Source organism: Pristiophorus japonicus, chromosome 7, assembly GCF_044704955.1.
Source record: "Pristiophorus japonicus isolate sPriJap1 chromosome 7, sPriJap1.hap1, whole genome shotgun sequence".
NCBI classification, from domain to species: domain Eukaryota; kingdom Metazoa; phylum Chordata; class Chondrichthyes; family Pristiophoridae; genus Pristiophorus; species Pristiophorus japonicus.
This window is the reverse complement of record NC_091983.1, coordinates 242,438,843-242,461,936: the sequence shown is the minus strand read 5'-3', so window position 1 is coordinate 242,461,936 and position 23,094 is coordinate 242,438,843. Positions and strand designations below refer to the sequence as shown.

Below are 23,094 nucleotides of genomic sequence, written 5' to 3'. Positions count from 1 at the left end.
ACAGGATTCACTGAGGAACTGAAGCAATTCGAGTAATTTCATTTTCAAAATCCTTCAATGTGTGGTTGCCTCCTAAATTCATGTCCATCTTTCCCGCATCTCCATGTTTGTATCTTTTCAATCAAGTTTTCACCTCTGTCACAGCACTGAAACACCCCTAAGCAAAGACACAAATTAAATCTGTGACCGTGGCTATGGTGCACTATCCCTCCTCATCCTTCTCAACTATCTGCAGCTTTATACACAGTTGAGTATACCATCCTCCTCCTGGCCAATATTTATCCCTCAATCAACATAACAAAAAAACAGATTATCCAGTCATTATCACATTGCTGTTTGTGGGAGCTTCTTTGTGCGCAAATTGGCTTCTGTGTTTCCTACATGTACAAAAGTGACTACACTCCAAAAGTATTTCATTGGCTGTAAAGCACTTTGAGATATCTGGTGGTCGTGAAAGGTGCGATATAAATCCAAGTCTTTCTTTCCAATGGCTGTCCTCTGTTGTCCAGGTCAGTGAGACAGCCCTCACTTGGTTTCACTCTTACATATCCAATTATAGCGAGAGTATCTTCACAAATAGTTTCTCTTTCCCACAGGATCCATCCTTCCCACCGTCCCCCCACCCCTTGTTGATAACATCTGAAGACTTGCCGTCAGGTTCCACAGGTGTGCTGGTGATACCCAGCTCTAACTCGCCAACCCCGCATAGCCGACCAATCCAATGCCTCCATGTTGTCAGCCTGCTTGTGTGACATAGACTCTTGGATCAGCCTCAATTTCCTCCAGTTAATCATTATACCGACGACAGGTTTTCTTCCCTAAAAGACATTAGTGAATCAGTTAGGTTGTTGCGATAATCCAACAGTTTTATGGTCACTTTTATTAGCCAAGTTTGCAGCGATTCAGATTGGCTTCAACCGGATCAGACACACAATTTTTGTTAACCTGATTTCAATTACATAAACTGCCATGGTGTGATTTGAACTCACATTCACTGGATTACTCTGGATCACCAACCGATTCCAAATCTCTGCAGCGGTGAGAACGGGTGATGTCACAGCTAAGCCGCCTGCCAAAGCCATGAGGTCCTTCTTTGAATGTGCAGATTTGAGTCCAATATCATCATTGGGCCGTGACTGCGATTTTAACTCCAATCTGTGAGGAACTGGCTGCGGTATTTCCGCCAGGTGATGGCTTGGCACAAGAGGATTTGACGCAGAGGAGGCCATTTAAGGTAAGTTTTTACTTACCCTTGTGGAATCAACAGTGCGCCTCCCGATAAAGAATTTGTAGGCGTCCCTGCCCTGCACTGCTAACATAAATATATAAGAAATAGGAGCAGGAGTAGGCTATTTGGCCCCTCGATCCTGCGCTGCCTTTCAGTCAGTTCATGGCTGATCTGGTCTTGGGCTCAGTTCCACTTCCCTGGCCGCTCCCCATAACTCTTCACTCCTTTATCGTTCAAAAATCTGTCTTTCTCCACCTTAAATATATTCAATGACACAGCCGCCACAGATCTTTGGAGCAGAGAATTCCACAGATTTACAACCCACTGAGAGAAGAAATTCCTTCTCATCTCCGTTTTAAATGGGCGACCCCTTATTCTGAAACTATGGCACCTAGTTCCAGAATTCCCCCACGAGGGGTAACATCTTCTCTGCATCTACTTTGTCGAGCCCCCTCAGAATCTTATATGTTTCAATAAGATCACCTCTCAGTCGTCTAAACTCCAATGGGTATAGGCCCAACCTACTCAACATTTCCACATAAGGGCAAAAAACGTTAGTGGGAGTTGTGTACAGACCTCCAAACAGTAGTAGTGATGTTGGGGAGGGCATCAAACAGGAAATTAGGGGTGCATGCAATAAAGGTGCAGCAGTTATCATGGGTGACTTTAATATGCATACAGATTGGGCTAACCAAACTGGAAGCAATACGGTGGAGGATGATTTCCTGGGGTGCATAAGGGATGGTTTTCTAGACCAATATGTCGAGGAACAACTAGGGGGGAGGCCATCTTAGACTGGGTGTTGTGTAATGAGAAAGGATTAATTAGCAATCTCGATGTGCGAGGCCCCTTGGGGAAGAGTGACCATAATATGGTGGAATTCTACATTAGGATGGAGAATGAAACAGTTAATTCAGAGACCATGGTCCAGAACTTAAAGAAGGGTAACTTTGAAGGTATGAGGCGTGAATTGGCTAGGATAGATTGGCGAATGATACTTAAGGGGTTGACAGTGGATGGGCAATGGCAGACATTTAGAGACCGCATGGATGAACTACAACAATTGTACATCCCTGTCTGGCGTAAAAATAAAAAAGGGAAGGTGGCTCAACCGTGGCTATCAAGGGAAATCAGGGATAGTAGTAAAGCCAAGGAAGTGGCATACAAATTGGCCAGAAATAGCAGCGAACCCGGAGACTGGGAGAAATTTAGAACTCAGCAGAGGAGGACAAAGGGTTTGATTAGGGCAGGGAAAATAGAGTACGAGAGGAAGCTTGCAGGGAACATTAAAACGGACTGCAAAAGCTTCTATAGATATGTAAAGAGAAAAAGGTTAGTAAAGACAAATGTAGGTCCCCTGCATTCAGAATCAGGGGAAGTCATAACGGGGAACAAAGAAATGGCAGACGAATTGAACAAGTACTTTGGTTCGGTATTCACTAAGGAGGACATAAACAACCTTCCAGATATAAAAGGGGTCAGAGGGTCTAGTAAGAAGGAGGAACTGAGGGAAATCCTTATTAGTCGGGAAATTGTGTTGAGGAAATTGATGGGATTGAAGGCCGATAAATCCCCAGGGCCTGATGGACTGCATCCCAGAGTACTTAAGGAGGTGGCCTTGGAAATAGCAGATGTATTGACAGTCATTTTCCAACATTCCATAGACTCTGGATGAGTTCCTATCGAGTGGAGGGTAGCCAATGTAACCCTACTTTTAAAAAAAGGAGGGAGAGAGAAAACAGGGAATTATAGACCGGTCAGCCTGACATCGGTAATGGGTGAAATGATGGAGTCAATTATTAAGGATATCATAGCAGTGCATTTGGAAAGAAGTGACATGATAGGTCCAAGTCAGTATGGATTTGTGAAAGGGAAATCATGCTTGACAAATCTTCTGGAATTTTTTGAGGATGTTTCCAGTAGAGTGGACAAGGGAGAAGCAGTTGATGTGGTGTATTTGGACTTTCAGAAGGCTTTCGACAAGGTCCCACACAAGAGATTAATGTGCAAAGTTAAAGCACATGGGATTGGGGGTAGTGTGCTGACATGGATTGAGAACTGGTTGTCAGACAGGAAGCAAAGAGTAGGAGTAAATGGGTACTTTTCAGAATGGCAGGCAGTGACTAGTGGGGTACCGCAAGGTTCTGTGCTGGGGCCCCAGCTGTTTGTTTACATTGTACGTTAATGATTTAGACGAGGGGATTAAATGTAGTATCTCCAAATTTGCGGATGACACTAAGTTGGATGGCAGTGTGAGCTGCGAGGAGGATGCTATGAGGCTGCAGAGTGACTTGGATAGGTTAGGTGAGTGGGCAAATGCATGGCAGATGAAGTATAATGTGGATAAATGTGAGGTTATCCACTTTGGTGGTTAAAAACAGAGAGACAGACTATTATCTGAATGGTGACAGATTAGAAAAAGGGGAGGTGTAACGAGACCTGGGTGTCATGGTACATCAGTCATTGAAGGTTGGCATGCAGGTACAGCAGGCGGTTAAGAAAGCAAATGGCATGTTGGCCTTCATAGCGAGGGGATTTGAGTACAGGGGCAGGGAGGTGTTACTAGTTGTACAGGGCCTTGGTGAGGACACACCTGGAGTATTGTGTACAGTTTTGGTCTCCTAACTTGAGGAAGGACATTCTTGCTATTGAGGGAGTGCAGCGAAGGTTCACCAGACTGATTCCCGGGATGGCGGGACTAATATATCAAGAAAGACTGGATCAACTGGGCTTGTATTCACTGGAGTTCAGAAGAATGAGAGGGGATCTCATAGAAACGTTTAAAATTCTAACGGATTTAGACAAGTTAGATGCAGGAAGAATGTTCCCAATGTTGGGGAAGTCCAGTACCAGGGGTTACAGTCTAAGGATAAGAGGTAAGCCATTTAGGACCGAGATGAGGAGAAACTTCTTCACCCAGAGAGTGGTGAACCTGTAGACTTCTCTACAACAGAAAGTAGTTGAGGCCAATTCACTAAATATATTCAAAAAGGAGTTAGATGTAGTCCTTACTACTAGGGGGATCAAGGGGTATGGCAAGAAAGCAGGAATGGGGTACTGAAGTTGCATGTTCAGCCATGAACTCATTGAATGGCGGTGCCGACTCGAAGGGCCGAATGGCCTACTCCTGCACCTATTTTCTATGTTTCTATGTTTCTATTTCCACCTCTTCATCTCAGGAATCAACCCAGTGAACCTTCTCTGAACTGCCTCCAATGCATGTATATCCTTCCTTAAATACGGAGACCAAACCTGTATGCAGTACTCTAGGTGTGGCCTTGCCAATACGCTGTACAGTTGTAGCAGGACTTCTCTGCTTTTATACTCCATCCCCCTTGCAATAAAGGCCAACATTCCATTTGCCTTCCTGATGACCTGCTGTACCTGCATATTAACTTCTTGTGTTTCATGCAGAAGGACCCCCAGGTCCTTCTTTACTGCGGCATTTTGTAATTTATCTCCATTTAAATAATAATGAGTTTTTTTATTTTTCCTGCCAAAGTGGATAACCTCACACTTTCCCACATTATACTCCATCTGCCAAATATTTGCCCACTCACTTAGCCTGTCTATATCCCTTTGAAGATTTTTTGTGTCCTCCTCACAACTTGCTTTCGCACCCATCTTTGTATCATCAGCAAACTTGGCTACATTACACTCGGTCCCTTCATCCAAGTCATTAATATAAATTGTAAATTGTCATGTATGTATGCTTGGGGTTACTAGCCACCAGGTGGCCCCACTGTCGGAGGTAATTGGGCTGTACGCACATGTGTGCGGCCCAGGTATAAAAGGCAAGCCATCATGTAATGTAATCACTTTGGGCCCTAATAAAGCAGAGCCAGGTTTCTACCTGTGTTAGTTTACAGTGTTCAGTGTATCGAGTTATTACATACATAACATAAATGCCATCCCATTAGTTCCTGTTTGCTCACTGGAAAATTACCCATTTATCCCGACTCTCTGTTTTCTGTTAGTTAGTCAATCCGCTATCCAAGCTACTGTATTACCCTCAACCCCGTAAGCATTTATCTTGTGCAGTAATCTTTTATGTGGCACCTTATCGAATGCCTTCTAGAAATCCAAATACAGCACATTCACTGTTTCCCCCTTATCCACCCTGCTCATTACATCCTCAAAGAACTCCAACAAATTTGTAAAACATGATTTCCTTTTTATAAAATCATGTTGTCTCTGCTTGACTATATTATGCATTTCCAAATGTCCTGTTACTGCTTCCTTAATAATGGACTCCAGCATTTTTCCAACGACAGACGTTAGGCTAACTGGTCTATAGTTTTCTGCTTCCTCACTTCCTTAGCACGAGTCATCCCCAGAAACCCTGTCCTCCACAGACCAGCTGTCGTTTTACATTCAATTCCGACAAGTTCCGGCAGAATGTTAATGACGCCCAGCAGTTAAAATCACCATTGACACATAGGAAATTAACTCGCCAAAGGAGATTCCTGCTGGAAACGCTGAGTTAAAAATGATCCCATTATGTATGAAGATCCATTTATTGGTAATGAGAGGGAGTTAACTGTGGATGTTAATAGTTTAGAAAATGTTAAATTGTTTTAATTGTTTAAATAATTAAGTTTTACCAAATAACTGTGTTGTGCTACGTCCAAAGTATATGCAAAAAGGGATGAAAAGGGTAATCTTAGCAGTTATGCTGTGCTTGTGCCTGCCACTGACCCAACTAATATTCATGGAGTCAGAGTGTTGACCTGCAGGAGTGGGCCTTCAGTGGTGTGGGAGCACATTTTCTGGCCAGCCCATGGGTGCTGGTTTCTTGCTACCCCTGATGAACAGTCTGGGTGTCTGTATGGCCCCCTTCAAACATGCACCAACGCTTTATGGCATCCATATCTTCAGGAGTCCCAACGCCAATCCTGAACCTCTAGGTGGACCCCACTTCTGCTGGAATTGGGAAGGTATGCCTGTTGAGACCGGGAATACCTGAGCCCATTGTATAATGGGTCCAAACTGAGGGCTGGCTTGGGCAAGGAAATTCCCATATTATGAGTCCCTGCCCAGCTCTATGCCCCTTACGTCAGTGATTCTTTTTAGGGGGGGAGGCTCCACCAAGATTTCCAGAGCCAGCGAACTCGTTCTTAAGGCTAGGCCCTGATTATTCCAGATCCCAACCAAGTTTTTGGTCTTTCAAGTGGACTCCTACTGGAAACAACCATAAAATTTCAGGACTATATTTGTACTTACAGCACAGAAGCCCATTCAGCCCAATGTGTTTGTGCCTGATCCATGCTAGCTCCTCAACAGGAACTGTCTGCCCTAATTCCATTTACTGTTCTAACTGGAAAAATATTTTTTAAAAGGGGCCTTTAATCCACTTGTATTTTGTTCGACTTCTGGAATTGTTCTCCACAGGTATAATGCTTATTATAAGAAGGATATTCAGATCTGGGTGCACAATCTGACAACATGCACAAGTATAATAGAACAGTGGCTTTTCGTACAAAATCTGTGGATTTATCTGGAGGCTGTCTTTGTTGGAGGGGATATCGCCAAACAACTGCCACAGGTAATTTATACCATTAACCTAGAAATTCAAAACATTTATATCAGCTAGCTTCACATTTCTTGGTCACTGTTTTAATTCTAGCACAGATCAATTAGAAAGATAAGGTCTAGAAATGTGTTGGCACGATACCCATTTTATAGGTGTTTGCTTGTGCTGCACTGCTGTTGGCTGCTTTCAAATCAGTTGCACTGTCGTAATCACTGGTCTTGTAGGGCTCCCTTCGGGGCTGGAAGATGAGAGGGAACAGCCAATAAGACAGGAGAGAGCAAGAACAGCTGAGACAGGAGGGAGAAGATGGGTACTGCCCATACTCACAGTGGGCCTAAAGAGAGGGATTTGAGTATAGGAGCAAGGAGGTCTTACTGGAGTTGTACAGGGCCTTGATGAGACCACAACTTGAGTATTGTGTGCAGTTTTGGTCTCCTAATCTGAGGAAGGACATGCTTGCTCTTGAGGGGGTGCAGCGAAGGTTCACCAGTCTGATTCCCGGGGTGGCAGGACTGACATATGAGGAGAGACTGGATTGGCTAGGCTTATACTCACTGGAATTTAGAAGAATGAGAGGGGATTTCATAGAAACTTATAAAATTCTGACGGGATTGGACAGGTTAGTTGCAGGAAGAATGTTCCCGATGTTGGGTAAGTACAGAACCAGAGATCACAGTCTAAAGATAAGGGGTAAGCCATATAGGATCGAGATGAGGAGAAACTTTTTCACCCAGAGAGTTGTGAACCTGTGGAATTCTCTGCCACAGAAAGTTGTTGAGTCCAGTTCGTTGGACATAATCAAAAGGGAGTTAGATGTGGCCCTTATGGCTAAGGGGATCAGGGGGTATGGAGAGAAGGCAGGGTTGGGATACTGAGGTTGCATGATCAGCCATGATATTGAATGGTGGTGCAGGCTCGAAGGGCCGAATGGTTTGCTCCTGCACCTATTTTCTATGTTTCTATGTTTCCTATCTGAACTTCACCGAGATCAAAGATGCAGGCACTTATGCTTCACAAAGGAGGCTATAACTGAGCTTTGTCTTCTGCTGTAGCAACAATTCGAGCCTTAAACCAGTACATGGACATCACTCCCTGTGCCTGTGAGGGTGAGAGTGACCCATAACGTATGTGCAACAGTTTCCAGACTGTGATATCAGTGACATTTCACTGTTGCATCAGGGAGGTCACCAAGGCTCTCTGCGACAGGCTGAACACCTATATCTCTTTCTCTATAGACAAAGTAAAACAGGACAAGGGAGCACTCGGATTCACCCACATTGCAGGTTTCCCCAGGGTGCATGGGTCCATTGCCGTGCGTGGCTGTAATCACCATCCTGCCATATTAGAATGGGATTCCACTCCCTCAACCTTCAACTTGTTTGCGACCACAGGCAATGCATCATGCAGGACTCTACTCAGTTTCCTGGCAGCAAAGTTTGATGTCTATTGTGGATGGAGTTATAGAAACAGTTATTAAAGATAAGAGCATGGACCATTTGGATTGAAATAAAATCAAGTAAGAGAGCCAATGTGGGTACATGAAGGGGATGTCTTGCTAATCTAATTTATTGGTTTTCGTAGAATGATAGAAATTTAGGTGCTTACTGGTTTTATTTGAGGGTGTAACAAAGGAGCTTGATAGAGGTAAGGCAGTGGAGCTGGTGTGCTTGGATTTCAGTAATGGTTTTTGTCATGTATCTTACATTATTATATATAACTGTATCCTAACATGCTATACATGACTGTAATAAGATATGACCTGTAACCACCAGCATACCTTACCACCAGGGGTGCACTTGCAAGAGACAAGTATATAAGGACAGGTCTCAGGCAAGTGCAGCATTCCAGAGCTGTGAAATAAAGGTGCAGGTCCAGAGTGACCTTGACTTCACTACATGCCTTGTGTGAATCTGTACTGAGGGGACAGGACTTTACAGTGGCGACGGGTTACGGGATTACAGAATCCACAGAATGACGAACAACGGATCAGGTGAAAAGTACAATGCGGGAGACAATTGGGAGGACTTTATAGAAAGGCTCCAGCAAAGCTTTGTAACCAAAGACTGGTTAGGCGACGATAAGGCAGACAAGAGAAGAGCCCATCTCTTGACCAGCTGTGGATCGAAAACATACGCTTTAATGCAGGATCTGTTGGCACCCGAGAAACCAGCAAGCAAGTTGTTTGAAGAATTCAGCACACTGGTAAGAGACCACCTGAAGCCAGTGAGCAGCCTACACATGGCCAGACACAGGTTCTATAACTACAGACGCTGTGTGGGCCAGAGCATACCCGACTTCGTGGCGGAACTTCGGAGGTTGGCTAGTTTATGTGAGTTCTCCGATGAACTGAGGAGAGAAATGCTGAGAGACTTTTTCATTGAAGGAATAGGCCACGCAGGCATATTCCGAAAGCTCATAGAGACCAAGAATCTGACCTTAGAGGCAGCAGCACTGGTTGCACAGACATTCTTGGTAGGGAAAGAAGAAACGAGGTTGATTTACAATGCAGGTACGACAACTAACGAAATATCGGAAGAAGAAGTTCACAGCATTAAACAAGCTGCTACCCCCACACACAGACAAAACCGGGAGAACAGGCTCTCGACAGCAGGCAGAAGCCATCAAGGGCCACAGGAACGGCCGTTCACACCTCATCAACCCACAATGCGAGCAATCAACTACAAACTGAGAGCAGCTCAAGAGAGATCAGCCAGATGCAGCTCATTCTTTGGGAACTCTTTGAACAATGGAACAGGTCTGTGCTGGAGGTGTGGAGGTGGGCACTCGGCAAGGGGATGTCGATTTCAGCAGGCTGTTTACAGAAATTGTGAATATGCAGGGCATTTGGCCTGCATGTGCAAAAAAACGGCAGCTCGGCTGGTATACGAATCAGATGGGTCGGAAAGCGGACCAGAAGATGGTGGGGACAGTACCCGGGACACCGGTGTACAGCGGGTCAACACGATCAATGGCCGCTGCTCCTACAACAGGACGCCTCCTATAATGATGAGGGTCCTACTCAACGGGATATCTGTCAACATGGAGCTGGATACGGGAGCGAGTCAATCTCTCATGGGCGCTCAACAATTTGAACAACTGTGGCCACATAAAAGAGACAGACCAAAACTCACAAGGGTCGACACCACACTAAGGCCCTATACCAAAGAAATCGTACCAGTCCTCGGCAGCACCATGCTCTCTGTCACACACAAATGGACAGTGAACCGACTTCCCCTGTGGATTGTCCCTGGAGACCCCCCAGCACTGCTGGGGAGGAGCTGGCTGGCAAAACGAAACTGGAAATGGGATGATGTCCATGCCATGTCATTAGAGGAATGGATCTCCTGCTCAACAGTTATAAAGTGATTTGAACATCTCTTTCAGCCAGGTGTGGGCACTTTCAAAGGGGCCAAAGTCAAAATCTACATCACACAGGATGCTAGACCGGTCCATCACAAGGCCAGAGCTGTACCCTATGTGATGAGGGAAAAGATTGAACATGAACTAGACAGGCTTCTGCGGGAAGGCATTATATCACCTGTGGAATTTAGCAACTGGTCAAGTCCCATCGTCCCAGTCATGAAGCCTGATGGATCCGTATGAATCTGTGGTGACTACAAATCTACCATAAACAGTGTCTCCTACAGGACCAGTACCCGCTGCCCAGAGCGGAGGACTTTTTTGCCATATTGGCTGGAGGTAAACTTTTCTCAAAATTAGACCTCACATCTGCGTATATGACGCAAGTATTGACCGAGGAATCCAAGCTACTCACCACCATCAACACACATCGAGGCCTTTTCATGTACAATAGATGCCCATTCGGCATCAGGTCGGCAGCTGCCATATTCCAGCGCAACATGGAGAGTCTGCTCAAGTCCATCCGGGGACGGTTGTATTTCAAGACGACATACATAGAAAACATAGAAACATAGAAAATAGGTGCAGGAGTAGGCCATTCTGCCCTTCTAGCCTGCACCACCATTCAATGAGTTCATGGCTGAACATTCAACTTCAGTACCCCATTCCTGCTTTCTCGCCATACCCCTTGATCCCCCGAGTCGTAAGGACTACATCTAACTCCTTTTTGAATATATTTAGTGAATTGGCCTCAACAACTTTCTGTGGTAGAGAATTCCACAGGTTCAGCACTCTCTGGGTGAAGAAGTTCCTCCGCATCTCGGTCCTAAATGGCTTACCCCTTATCCTTAGACTGTGACCTCTGGTTCTGGACTTCCCCAACATTGGGAACATTCTTCCTGCATCTAACCTGTCTAACCCCGTCAGAATTTTAAATGTTTCTATGAGGTCCCCTCTCATTCTTCTGAACTCCAGTGAATACAAGCCCAGTTGATCCAGTCTTTCTTGATAGGTCAGTCCCGCCATCCCGGGAATCAGTCTGGTGAACCTTCGCTGCACTCCCTCAATAGCAAGAATGTCCTTCCTCAGGTTAGGAGACCAAAACTGTACACAATACTCCAGGTGTGGCCTCACCAATGCCCTGTGCAACTGTAGCAACACCTCCCTGCCCCTGTACTCAAATCCCCTTGCTATGAAGGCCAACATGCCATTTGCTTTCTTAACCGCCTGCTGCACCTGCATGCCAACCTTCAATGACTGATGTACCATGACACCCAGGTCTCTTTGCACCTCCCCTTTTCCTAATCTGTCACCACTCAGATAATAGTCTGTCTCTCTGTTTTTACCACCAAAGTGGATAACCTCACATTTATCCACATTATACTTCATCTGCCATGCATTTGCCCACTCACCTAACCTATCCAAGTCGCTCTGCAGCCTCACAGCATCCTCCTCGCAGCTCACACTGCCACCCAACTTCGTGTCATCCGCAAATTTGGAGATACTACATTTAATCCCCTCATCTAAATCATTAATGTACAGTGTAAACAGCTGGGGCCCCAGCACAGAACCTTGCGGTACCCCACTAGTAACTGCCTGCCATTCTGAAAAGTACCCATTTACTCCTACTCTTTGCTTCCTGTCTGACAACCAGTTCTCAATCCATGTCACTACACTACCCCCAATCCCATGTGCTCTAACTTTGCACATCAATCTCTTGTGTGGGACCTTGTCGAACGCCTTCTGAAAGTCCAAATATACCACATCAACTGGTTCTCCCTTATCCACTCTACTGGAAACATCCCCAAAACATTCCAGAAGATTTGTCAAGCATGATTTCCCTTTCACAAATCCATGCTGACTTGGACCTATCATGTCACCTCTTTCCAAATGCACTGCTATGACATCCTTAATAATTGATTCCATCATTTTACCCACTACCGATGTCAGGCTGACCGGTCTATAATTCCCTGTTTTCTCTCTCCCTCCTTTTTTAAAAAGTGGGGTTACATTGGCTACCCTCCACTCCATAGGAACTGATCCAGAGTCAATGGAATGTTGGAAAATGACTGTCAACGCATCCACTATTTCCAAGGCCACCTCCTTAAGTACTCTGGGATGCAGTCCATCAGGCCCTGGGGATTTATCGGCCTTCAATCCCATCAATTTCCCCAACACAATTTCCCGGCTAATAAGGATTTCCCTCAGTTCCTCCTCCTTACTAGACCCCCCGACCCCTTTTATAACCGGAAGGTTGTTCGTGTCCTCCTTCGTGAATACCGAACCAAAGTACTTGTTCAATTGGTCCGCCATTTCTTTGTTCCCCGTTATGACTTCCCCTGATTCTGACTGCAGGGGACCTACGTTTGTCTTTACTAACCTTTTTCTCTTTACATATCTATAGAAACTTTTGCAATCCGTCTTAATGTTCCCTGCAAGCTTCTTCTCATACTCCATTTTCCCTGCCCTAATCAAACCCTTTGTCCTCCTCTGCTGAGTTCTAATCACGGGCAGGGACACCGACACCCATCTCCGTAATTTGGAGGAAGTACTAAAGCGGTTGGATCGGGTAGGCCTATGAGTCAAGATATAGAAATATGCTGGAAATACTCAGCCAGTCAGGCAGCATCTGTGGAGAGAGAAACAAAATTAATGTTTCAAGTTGATAACCTTTCCTCTGAACTGGAAAAAGTTCGAGATATTGGGCTCAATTTTGCCCAAAGCATTTTTTTGGCGTACTTGAAGAGATTTTGGGGCTCAAGTACGCCAAAAAAAAAGTGTTGTAAGTTTCCCCGTTGAATCTCTTCATTTTGGCGTGGCCTAACCCGATCTTTAGTTTTAGGGGTGGAGCCTTGATCTGTGCCAAAAAGATCAGGCTGCCATGGTAACCAGGGACACAATGCGAGCTGAGGCTGCAAAGTGAAGCCACCTCCCAACACATTAAAAGAATTGAAAAACACATAGCAGCAACTTACCTCCAATCCCGCCCGAAGGCTGTCCGGTTCCATTATCGGTCCCCTCTCTCTCTTTCTCTCTCGCTGTGAGTGTGAACTGGGGACCGAAAATGGGACCGGACAGCCTTCGGGCGGGGTTGGAGGTAAGTTGCTGCTAATGTGTTTTTCAATTCTTTCACTGTGTCCGGGCATCTGCTGCACCGCTTTCCTTACCTGCGCCGATTTCCTTAACTCTAGGGAAGGTTTTTCAGGACAGGCCACATACGTTGGCGTAATCAGAACTGGAGTAATTCTCAGCTGGCCAAACTTCCCTAAATGGCCAGAAATGGCGTAGGTGGCTGGTTACGCCCCCTTTGGCTGAAAAAAAACTGACTTAAAAAATTCGTAACTAACTAGCTGAGTTACGCTGGTGCAAATTGATTGGGGAAACTTGGGATTTTTAAGTTAGGCCAGAAAAAGCAGTCTGCTCAAAAAAAAACGGCACAAATACTGGAGAAAATTGAGCCCATAATAAGTTTTAAGTGAGCAGAGACGGGGAAAGCAGGGGCAGGAAGGAAAGAACAAAAGGCAAAGTCTGTGATATGGTAGAAGGCAGTAGTTATTAAATGACAAAGTGGATAATGGTGCAAGGCAAAAGGGGATGGTACTGGGATAAGTAAAAAAACAAAATCAGCAGAATCAACAACACGGTAGTCGGAAGAGGAGAGGAGAGGAGGTCGGAAGCGGCGAGGAGCGGAGGTCGGAATTGAGGAGGAGCGAAGGTGGGAAGCGGCAAGGAGCAGAGATGGGAAGTGGCGAGGTGTGGATGTCGGAATTGGGAAGGAGTAGAGGTCGGTCGCAGCGTGGAGCGGAGGTCGGAATTGGGGAGGAGTGGAGGTCGGAATTGGGGACGAGCGAAGGTGGGAAGCAGCAAGGAGCAGAGGTGGGAAGCGACGAGGAGCGGAGGTTGGAATTGGGGAGGATTGGAGGTTGGAATTGGGGTGGAGCGGAGGTCGGTAGCGGCATGGAGCGGAGGTCAGAATTGAGGAGGAGCGAAGGTGGGAAGCGGCGAGCTGCGGAGGTGGGAAGCGACGAGGAGCAGAGGTCGGAATTGGGGAGGAGCGGAGGTCAGAAGCGGCGTGCAGCGGATGTCGGAATGGGCGAGGAGCAGAGGTCGGAAGCGGTGTGGAGTGGATGTCGGAATTGGGGAGGAGTAGAGATCGGTCGCAGCGTGGAGCGGAGGTCAAAATTGGGGAGGAGCGGAGGTCGGGAGCGGCGAGGAGCGGAGGTCGGAAGAGGCGTGGAGCGGAGGTCGCAATGGGCGAGGAGCGGAGGTCAGAATGGGTGAGGAGTGGAGGTCGGAAGAGGCGAGGAGCAGAGGTCGGAAGAGGCGAGGAGCGGAGGTCGGAAGTGGCGTGGAGCGGAGGTCGCAATGGGCGAGGAGCGGAGGTCAGAATGGGTGAGGAGTGGAGGTCGGAAGAGGCGAGGAGCGGAGGTCAGAAGCGGCGTGGAGTGGAGGTCGGAATGTGTGAGGAGCGGAGGTCCGAATGGGCGAGGAGCAGAGGGAGGGACCGGCGAGGTTCGGAGATCGGGACCAGCGAGGCCTGCAGGTCAGCACAGGCGAGATCCGGAGTTCGGGATCGGCGACATTCGGAGATCAGAAGCGGAGAGGAGAGGACGGACAAGATACAGAGGAGCGGAGAGGTCAGAGCCCAGAGGTGGAACACCGTGGACAAGACCAAGGGAAGACGCAGCACGGGTCAGTAGTGAGGCTGTGAGGTCATGAGGCTCACATTGCGTTCTATGAATTCCACATAAAGAGAGGTCCTGTGGGAAAGAGGGAGGACAGTAGGAGTATGTTTGATTTTGTGTGTATGTATTGGCACATGCTGCGGAGCCGAGTCTCCAGTTGTCTTGGATCCCCTTGCCACTGGACCAAGACATTGCTCTGACAAGCCCGTGTGCTGGCCGGTGTGCAACGGCCACCCCACATTAAAAGAATTCACACACAAGGAAGAAAGTCATCCTCGACTTCATGAGATTGCCTATGATGATAATGAAAGAAACAAAAGATGGGGCTAGAGGAGCTGTAAATGGTTACAGCAGAATCATTACCAATAGCTGCTTTCTGGAAAAAATGGAAGCAATGGTTATGATCTGAAATTGTAGAACTCAGTGTTAAGTCCAGAAGATTGTAAAGTGCCTAATCGAAACATAGTAACATCGAAATTTACTGTGCAGAGGAGGACATTTTGGTCCATCATGTTCGCGCCAGCCGACAAAGAGCCACTCGGCCCTCGATCAGCAGCCCTGAAGGTTACATATAAACCTATGAACAATGGCAGACAAGCAAAGAGCATCTGGCCCAACTAGTCCGCCCCACACAACTGCAACATTTTACACTCCATCCAACTCGGAGCCATGCGATCTCCTGGCAGAGGCAAAAAAACAGATAAAAACCCAGGCCAATTGGAGAAGAATTCTGGGAAAATTCTTCTCTCACCCATCCAGGCAGTCAAAACCAGTCCAGGAGATCACTCTGGCTGTATTAGATTCCCTGAAGTACTTACCGTCATATCTGCGCCAGCCAACAAGAGGTTATCCAGTTGAATTCCACTTACCAGCTCTAGGTCGGTAACCCTGCAGGTTACGGCACTTTAAATGCCCATCCAACCATCTCTTAAATATGGTGGCGGTTTATGCCTCTACCATCTTTCCAGGCAGTGAATTCCAGACCCCCACAACCCTCTGCGTGAAGAAGCTTCCCGTCAAATCCCTTCTAAATCTTCCACCAACCACTTTAAACCTATGCCCCCTCGTAATTGACCCCTCCACCAAGGGAAATAGGCCCTTGCTATCCACTATATCCAGGCCCCTCAAAATATTATACACCTCAATGAGGTCTCCCCTCAGCATCCTTTGTTCCAAGGAGAACAAACCCAGCCTATCCAATCTGTCCTCATAGCTAAGATTCAGCATTCCAGGCAGCATCCTCGTAAATCTCCTCTGCACACTTTCTCATACAATCACATCCTTCCTATAATACGACGACCAGAACTGATCGCAGCATTCCAACTGTGGCCGAACCAGTGTATTATAAAATTTAAGCATAACCTCCCTGCTCTTGTTTTCTAAGCCTCAGCCAATAAAGGCAAGCATTCCATATGCCTTTTTAACCACCTTATCCACCTGGCCTGCTACTTTCAGGGATCTGTGGACAAGCACTCCAAGATCCCTTTGTTCATCTACACTTCTAAGTGGCCTATCATTTAATGTGTATGCCCTTTTCTTATTAGCCCTCCTCACACTTCTCCGAATTAAATTCCATTTGCCACTGTTCCGCCCACCTGACCTGTAGACTGAAATCCTCCTGCAGTCCAGTACTTTCCTCTTAATTATCAACCACACAGCCAATTTTAGTGTCATCTGCAAACTTCTTAATCATACCCCCTATATTCAAATCTAGATGATTGATGTGTAACACAAAAAGCAAGGGACCCAGTACTGAGCTCTGTGGAACCCCACTGGAAACATCCTTCCAATCACAAAAACATCCTTTAACCATTATCCTTTGCTTCCTGCCTCTAAGCCAATTTTGGATCCAACTTGCCACTTTGCCCTGGATCCCATGGGCTTTTACCTTCGTGAACAGTCTTCCATGTGGGACCTTATCAAAAGCTTTGCTAAAGTCCATATATACTACATCGTACGCACTGCCCTCATCGACCCTCCTGGTTACCTCCTCGAAAAATTTAATCAGGTTAGTCAAACACGATCTTACCTTAACAAATCCGTGCTGACTGACCCTGATTAATCCTTTCTAAATGTAGCTTTATCCTATCCTTCAGGACTTTTTCCAATAATTTTCCCACCACTGAGGTTAGGCTGACAGGCCTGTAATTACTCGGCCTATCCCTTTCTCCCTTCTTAAACAAGGGTACTACATTAGCAGTACTTCAGTCCTCCGGCACCATGCCAGAATCCAAAGAGGACTGGAAAATGATGGTCAAGGCCTCTGCTATTTCCTCTTTTACTTCGCTGAACAGCCTGGGATGAATTTCATTCAGGTCTGGGGACTTAGCCACTTTCAAAGCTACGAAACACCTTAATGTCTCCTCTCTCACTATGTTTATTTCATCCAGAATTTCACACTCCTCCTCGATAGCAGTGTCTGCATTGCCCCTTTCCTTTGCGAAAACAGACACAAAATATTCATTAAGAACCATACCAACATCTTCCACCTCCACACACAGATCACCCTCATGGTCTCTAATAGTCATTACCCTTTCTTTACTTATCCTCTTGCTCTTAATATATTTATAGAACATCTTTGGGTTTTTCTTGATTTTATTTGGCAATAATTTTTCATGCTCTCTCTTAGCATTCCTAATATCCTTTTTAATTTCACCTCTGAACTTTCTATATTCCTCCAGAGATTCTACAGTATTTTAGCCGTTGGTTTTCTTTATCCTCCCCTGTAAGACCCTAGACATCCAGGGGGTTCTAGAATTGTTATCCCCACCCTTTTTCGTTAAGGGCATATGTTTGGCCTGAGCCCTGCGGATATCCTCCTTGAATGCCTTCCACTGTTCCGACACTGATTTACCTTCAAGTAGCTGTTTCCAATCCACTGCGGCCAAATCACTTCTCAACTTAGCAAAGTTAGCCTTTCCCCAATTTGGGACTTTTATTCCTGGTCTATCCTTGTCCTTATCCATAACTACCTTGAATCTGACTGAATTATGATCACTGACACCCAAATGCTGTCCCACTGATACAGCTTCATTCCCCAAAATGAAATCCAGAACCGCCCCTTCCCCTGTTGGGCTTGTTACATACAAGTTCTCTTGAATGCATTTTAGGAATTCTGCACCCTCTATACCCTTCACACTATATTTGTCCCAATCAATATTTGGATAGTTGAAATCTCCTACTATTACTGCTATATGGTTTTTGGACTTCACAGAAATTTGCCTACATATTTGCTCCTCTATCTCCCTCCCACTGTTTGGGGGTCTATAATACATGCCCAGCAGTGTGATTGCCCCTTTTTTATTTTTCAGTTCAACCCATATGGCCTCAATTGGTGATTCCTCAAACATATCATCCCACCTCACAGCTGTAATAGCATCTTTAATCAATACCGTGACCCCCATCCTCCTTTTTACCCCCCTCTCTGTCCTGCCTAAAAATCCTGTAACCATGAATATAGAGCTGCCAAACATGCCCCTCTTTCAGCCATGTCTCTAATGGCTATAATATCATACTCCCAAGTGTCTTCCTGTGCTCTCAGCTTATCCACCTTATTCGCTATACTCCTTGCATTGTATATACCATTTAGCACAGGAAGACCTCCTTGATTACTACTTACTAAGCCTTGCTTCCTCTGTCTTACAGATTCGCTTTCTAGATTCTTGCTATCCTATTTCTACTTTACTTCCTTTCCTATTGAATTTTTTCTCAGGTTCCCATCCCACTGCTAAGTTATTTTAAACTCTCCCCAACTACACTAGTGAGGATATTGGTCCCGGCGCTGTTGAGGTGCAACCTGACCAATTTCTACAGGTCCCATCTTCCCCAGAAGCGGTCCCAATGCCTCAATAATTTAAAGCCCTCCCTCCTACACCAACTCTCCAGCCACATGTTCATCCCCTCTATCCTTCTATTAGAAACATAGAAACATAGAAATTTACAGCGCAGAAGGAGGCTATTTCAGCCCATTGTGTCCACGCCGGCCAACAACGAGCTGTACAGCCCTTGGTCAGTAGCCCTAAAGGTTACATATAAACCAATGAACAATGACGGAAAGGCAAAGAGCCACCAGCCCAAACCAGTCCGCCTCACACAACTGCGACACCCCTTATTCTGAAACATTCTACACTCCACCCCAACCGGAGCCATGTGATCTCCTGGCAGAGGCAAAAACCAGATAAAAAACCAGGCCAATTTAGGGAGAAAATATCTGGGAAAGTTCCTCTGCGACCCATCCAGGCGATCGAAACGAGTCCAGGAGATCACCCTGCAGTATTCTATTCCCTGCAGTACTTACCATTATATCTGCGCCATCCAACAAAAGGTCATCCAGTCTAGTCCCAATTACCAGCTCCAGGTCCGTAACGCTGCAGGTTACTGCACTTTACGTGCCCATCCAACCATCTCTTAAAAGTGGTGAGGGTTTCTGCATCCACACTCTTCCAGGCAGCGAATTCCAGATCCCCACAATTCTATGCGTAAAGAAGCCCCCCCCCCCCGTCAAATCCCTTCTAAATCTTCCACCAACTATGCCCCCTTGTCATAGACCCCACCACCAATGGAAATAGGCCCTTACTATCCATTATGTCCAGTCTCCTCTCAACCTCCTCTGTTCCAATGAGAACAAACCCAGCCTATCCAATCTGTCCTCATAACTAAGATTCTCCATTCCAGGCAACATCCTAGTACAGCTCCTCTGCACCCTCTCTAGTGCAATCATGTCCTTCCTATAATATGGCAACCAGAACTGCACGCTGTACTCCAGCTGTGGCCTAACCAAAGTATTATACAATTTAAGCATAACCTCCCTGTTCTTATATTCTATGCCTCAGCCAATAAAGGCAAGCATTCCATATGCCTTCTTAACCACCTTATCCACCTGGCCTGCTACTTTCAGGGATCTGTGGACAAGTCCCTTTGTTCATCTGCTGATTTCTGGATTCTTTTCCTTCAATCTTTTTCAGCGAATACACTGAGGCGAACACCAAAGGAGCTTATAACAAAGCAGTCTTTAATATTATGTCTCACCGGCCAAGACTTATCAGACAGAAGGAATACTCTCTTGATCCCAAGATCCACCTAACAGCCAATCAAACCAGTCTACTCCTCCTGCAGGGGTGGATAACTTCTTTACCTCCCTTCTTATGTGATCAACGAGATTGGCTATGTTTTCTGAATTATCGGGGATGCAAGTGCAACATTCAGATCCTATCAGGGCACACGTTCCCCCTTTCTCAGCTAACAGGTAATCGAGGGCCATTCGGTTTTGTAATGCTACGGTCCTTATTGCTACCATTTCAGCTGTGATGCCCTCCAGAGCTTCAGCAGTATTGTTAGCTATCTGTTCCAATATCGTCTCTAGGTTCTGTACTTCATCCATGAGACGTCTTATCCCGATTGGGAACATCATGACCCCAAAGAACTTGTCGGTGGGGGTGATGGCTCGCTTGTATCGGCTGGAGGCATGTGCTTCCGCCAGGGTACATACTTGCCGCACAAATGGCACCACATATCCCAGATAGCAGGACCCTGTCCATCGCCTAAGCAACCAAGGATATGCCTTATGACCGCACACGAAATACGGCTGCTTTCTGATATATTGCTTCTGGGTCCCAGGACTGGGCCCACAAACCTCCACCTGTGTTATTCGGATAGTGAGAGAGGATGGTGACTCGTGCACCTGTGGTGAGGTTGAGACTGTGTGGGCAATTGCTGTACCCTATGATATGTCCCTTGTTACTGGTGTCATTTCGGGTTAGACATATGTTCCCGGTTGGCCTCCCAATCCCTGAGGTATTGGTCAGGGCTATGAATGGGGGTTCCTTTTCACGGTTGTAGGTTGGTTGATACCATCCCTGGAACGTCTGACTAATGGGGTCTCCAGCACTCTCCCACTTGGTGACCTCCCCGTGGTCGTTCACATGGTAACGGTATGATACTCCTCCTGGTCTCCGTGATCCCTCTTTTGACCCGCCTTTCATCTCTCGTACTTTTATTGGCCCCCCTCCTCTCATGATAGTCTGGCTCTGAATCCATCTGACAGTCTCAGTTAGGGTCAGTGGAACGGTGCACAAAGGAATTCCCCCTTTGGAATGTATAGGGATATGTGAACACACCCAGCATCTAGAGAAGTTCCCATTTTGCGCATAAACATAAGACATGTACAAAAAGGTGTTTACATGGAGCTCTCGCCTCAGTCTCCCCTCCCATGTGCCGCACCTGTCGTACATCAACGCTATTATACAGACTGTGGCACACAGACACAGTTTCATCTTATTACTCGGGAACCAGCGTCTCTATGGACAAGGATAAATTTTGCTGATTAAAAGGGTTCAGTTTTCCCGTCTCTCTTCTCAGGTCACCATCGGTGTAGCTGGCTGTCTATCACTACGGTAACAGTTCAAACTGGTCTCCTCGGGACCCACGTTCCAATTAGGGCGCTGATGGCCTTGTTCAGCTATGGAGAAGAGGAAATCTGGAATAGAAACAGGAATTAGAATAACCAGTAAAATAGGTTCGTTAGAGGGTGGTGAGCTTGCAGTGGTGCAGGTGAACGCAGGCACTTTTCCCCTCAACCTTAGCTGCAGTGGGGGTAGTGAGTAACACCTGAAAAGGCCCCTCCCATTGTGGCTTTAATCCCTTCTGAATCCATCTCGAACCTGGTTGTGGGCTATTCGCAGAGCTTGAGTCAAGGAAAGAATATAGGTGGTCATCTCCTCAGTCATGTGGTGGAACTGGACAGTGGAGGGGACATTCTGATTCCAGGTGGTCCTAAGGGGTCTACCATAAATGACCTCAGCGGGGATCAGCCTAGCCTTACCAGTAGGAGTCGTGCGAATCTGGAATAGGGCTATGGGAAGGAGTTTAAGCCAATTGAGTCCGGTTGATGCTACCAGTTTTACAAGCTTGGTTTTAAGAGTTTGATTAGCACGTTCAACTAATCCCGCAGCTTGGGGTCGGTAGGCACAATGCAGCTGCTGGTTAATGCGTATCTGGGAACAGAATTCTTTGTTAACTTGGCCAATAAAGTGAGGGCCATTATCGGAACTCAGTCGAGCAGGGATACCATATCTAGGAACAATTTCCCTCATTAACACTTTAACAACAGTTTGAGCCTTATTGTCTAGGGTAGGGTAAGCTTCGATCCATTTTCTGAACACATCTACTATTATTAACACATATTTGTAACACTGAACCCTTTGAAACTCAATGTAGTCCAACTGCAAGGTCTCAAAGGGACCTTCTGGTAGGGGCGTCTTACCCCAATCACAGGGGACTCCCTTCCCTGGATTATGCTGTTGGCAAACAAGGCAATGACTACTGATGTTCTGGGCCAACGCCTGGAGTCTAGGGTGCCACCAAGTAGCCAAAAGCGTATCACTTGTTGCCCTTGCTCCACAATGAGTAGCAAAGTGCATATATTCAATAACCCATAAGGCCAACTCGTCAGACATGCAAGTCTGTTCCGCGGGAGTGGTCCAGAGTTTAGAGACATTGTCATAAGTATATCCATAATCTTTCCACAACAGTTTATCTTTTTCAGGAGCGTCCTCCTGTGTTTTTATAACATCTTGGATGGTTGGCATTGGTTTTTCCGAGGCTAACTTATCCTTTGTAGGATTTTTAGTTTGACTCATCATTCTGGGCACTACCATTTGTTGTCCACGAGAGGCCTGTTTGGCCTCTTTGTCAGCACAGTGGTTCCCTATATCAACCGGAGAGTTTCCGGTAGTGTGGGCGGTACATTTGACAATGGCAATGTGCTTGGGGAACATGAGGGCTTGCAACAAGTCAGACACTAGCTGCTTATGGGATATCTCATTCCCATTTGAGGTTAGGAATCCCCTATTTTTCCATAATTGTCCGAAATCCTGGGCTACCCCAAAGGCATACCTAGAGTCGGTATAGATATTGACCTTGAGGTCTTTAGCCAAGATACAGGCTCGGGTGAGGGCGAATAGTTCAGCTTGTTGGGCGGAATAGGCAGTCTCAAAGGCGGCAGATTCCACGACCTGATTCTCCTGGTTTACTATGGCGTATCCTGAAATTCATCCGCCTTCTGGGTCAATGGAAGAGCTTCCGTCAACATACACAATACAGTCAGGGTCCTCTATTGGTACATCAACTAAATCCTCCCTGACCGAGGTAGCTTTTTGAATTAAAGATAAACAATCATGACTCGGTTCTTCCTCATCTTGGGGTGGCTCCGTAAGAAAACAGGCCGGATTAATGGCAGTACAGTGCCGAAAGGTCAGCCTTGGATTATTTAGTAGGTAGATCTCAGATCT

At 46.3% G+C, this 23,094-nt stretch overlaps 1 protein-coding gene across 1 annotated transcript in view; it reads left to right on the top strand.

The window, feature by feature from the left end:
- The window catches only part of LOC139266712 (dynein axonemal heavy chain 8-like), a 2,132,242-nt gene that overhangs the window by 1,396,080 nt on the left and 713,068 nt on the right, over nucleotides 1–23,094 (top strand). Inside the window, exon 43 of the mRNA XM_070884298.1 lies at nucleotides 6,620–6,773. Within this exon, the coding sequence (XP_070740399.1) occupies nucleotides 6,620–6,773 (154 nt within the window). The remainder of the gene's footprint in view (nucleotides 1–6,619; nucleotides 6,774–23,094) is intronic.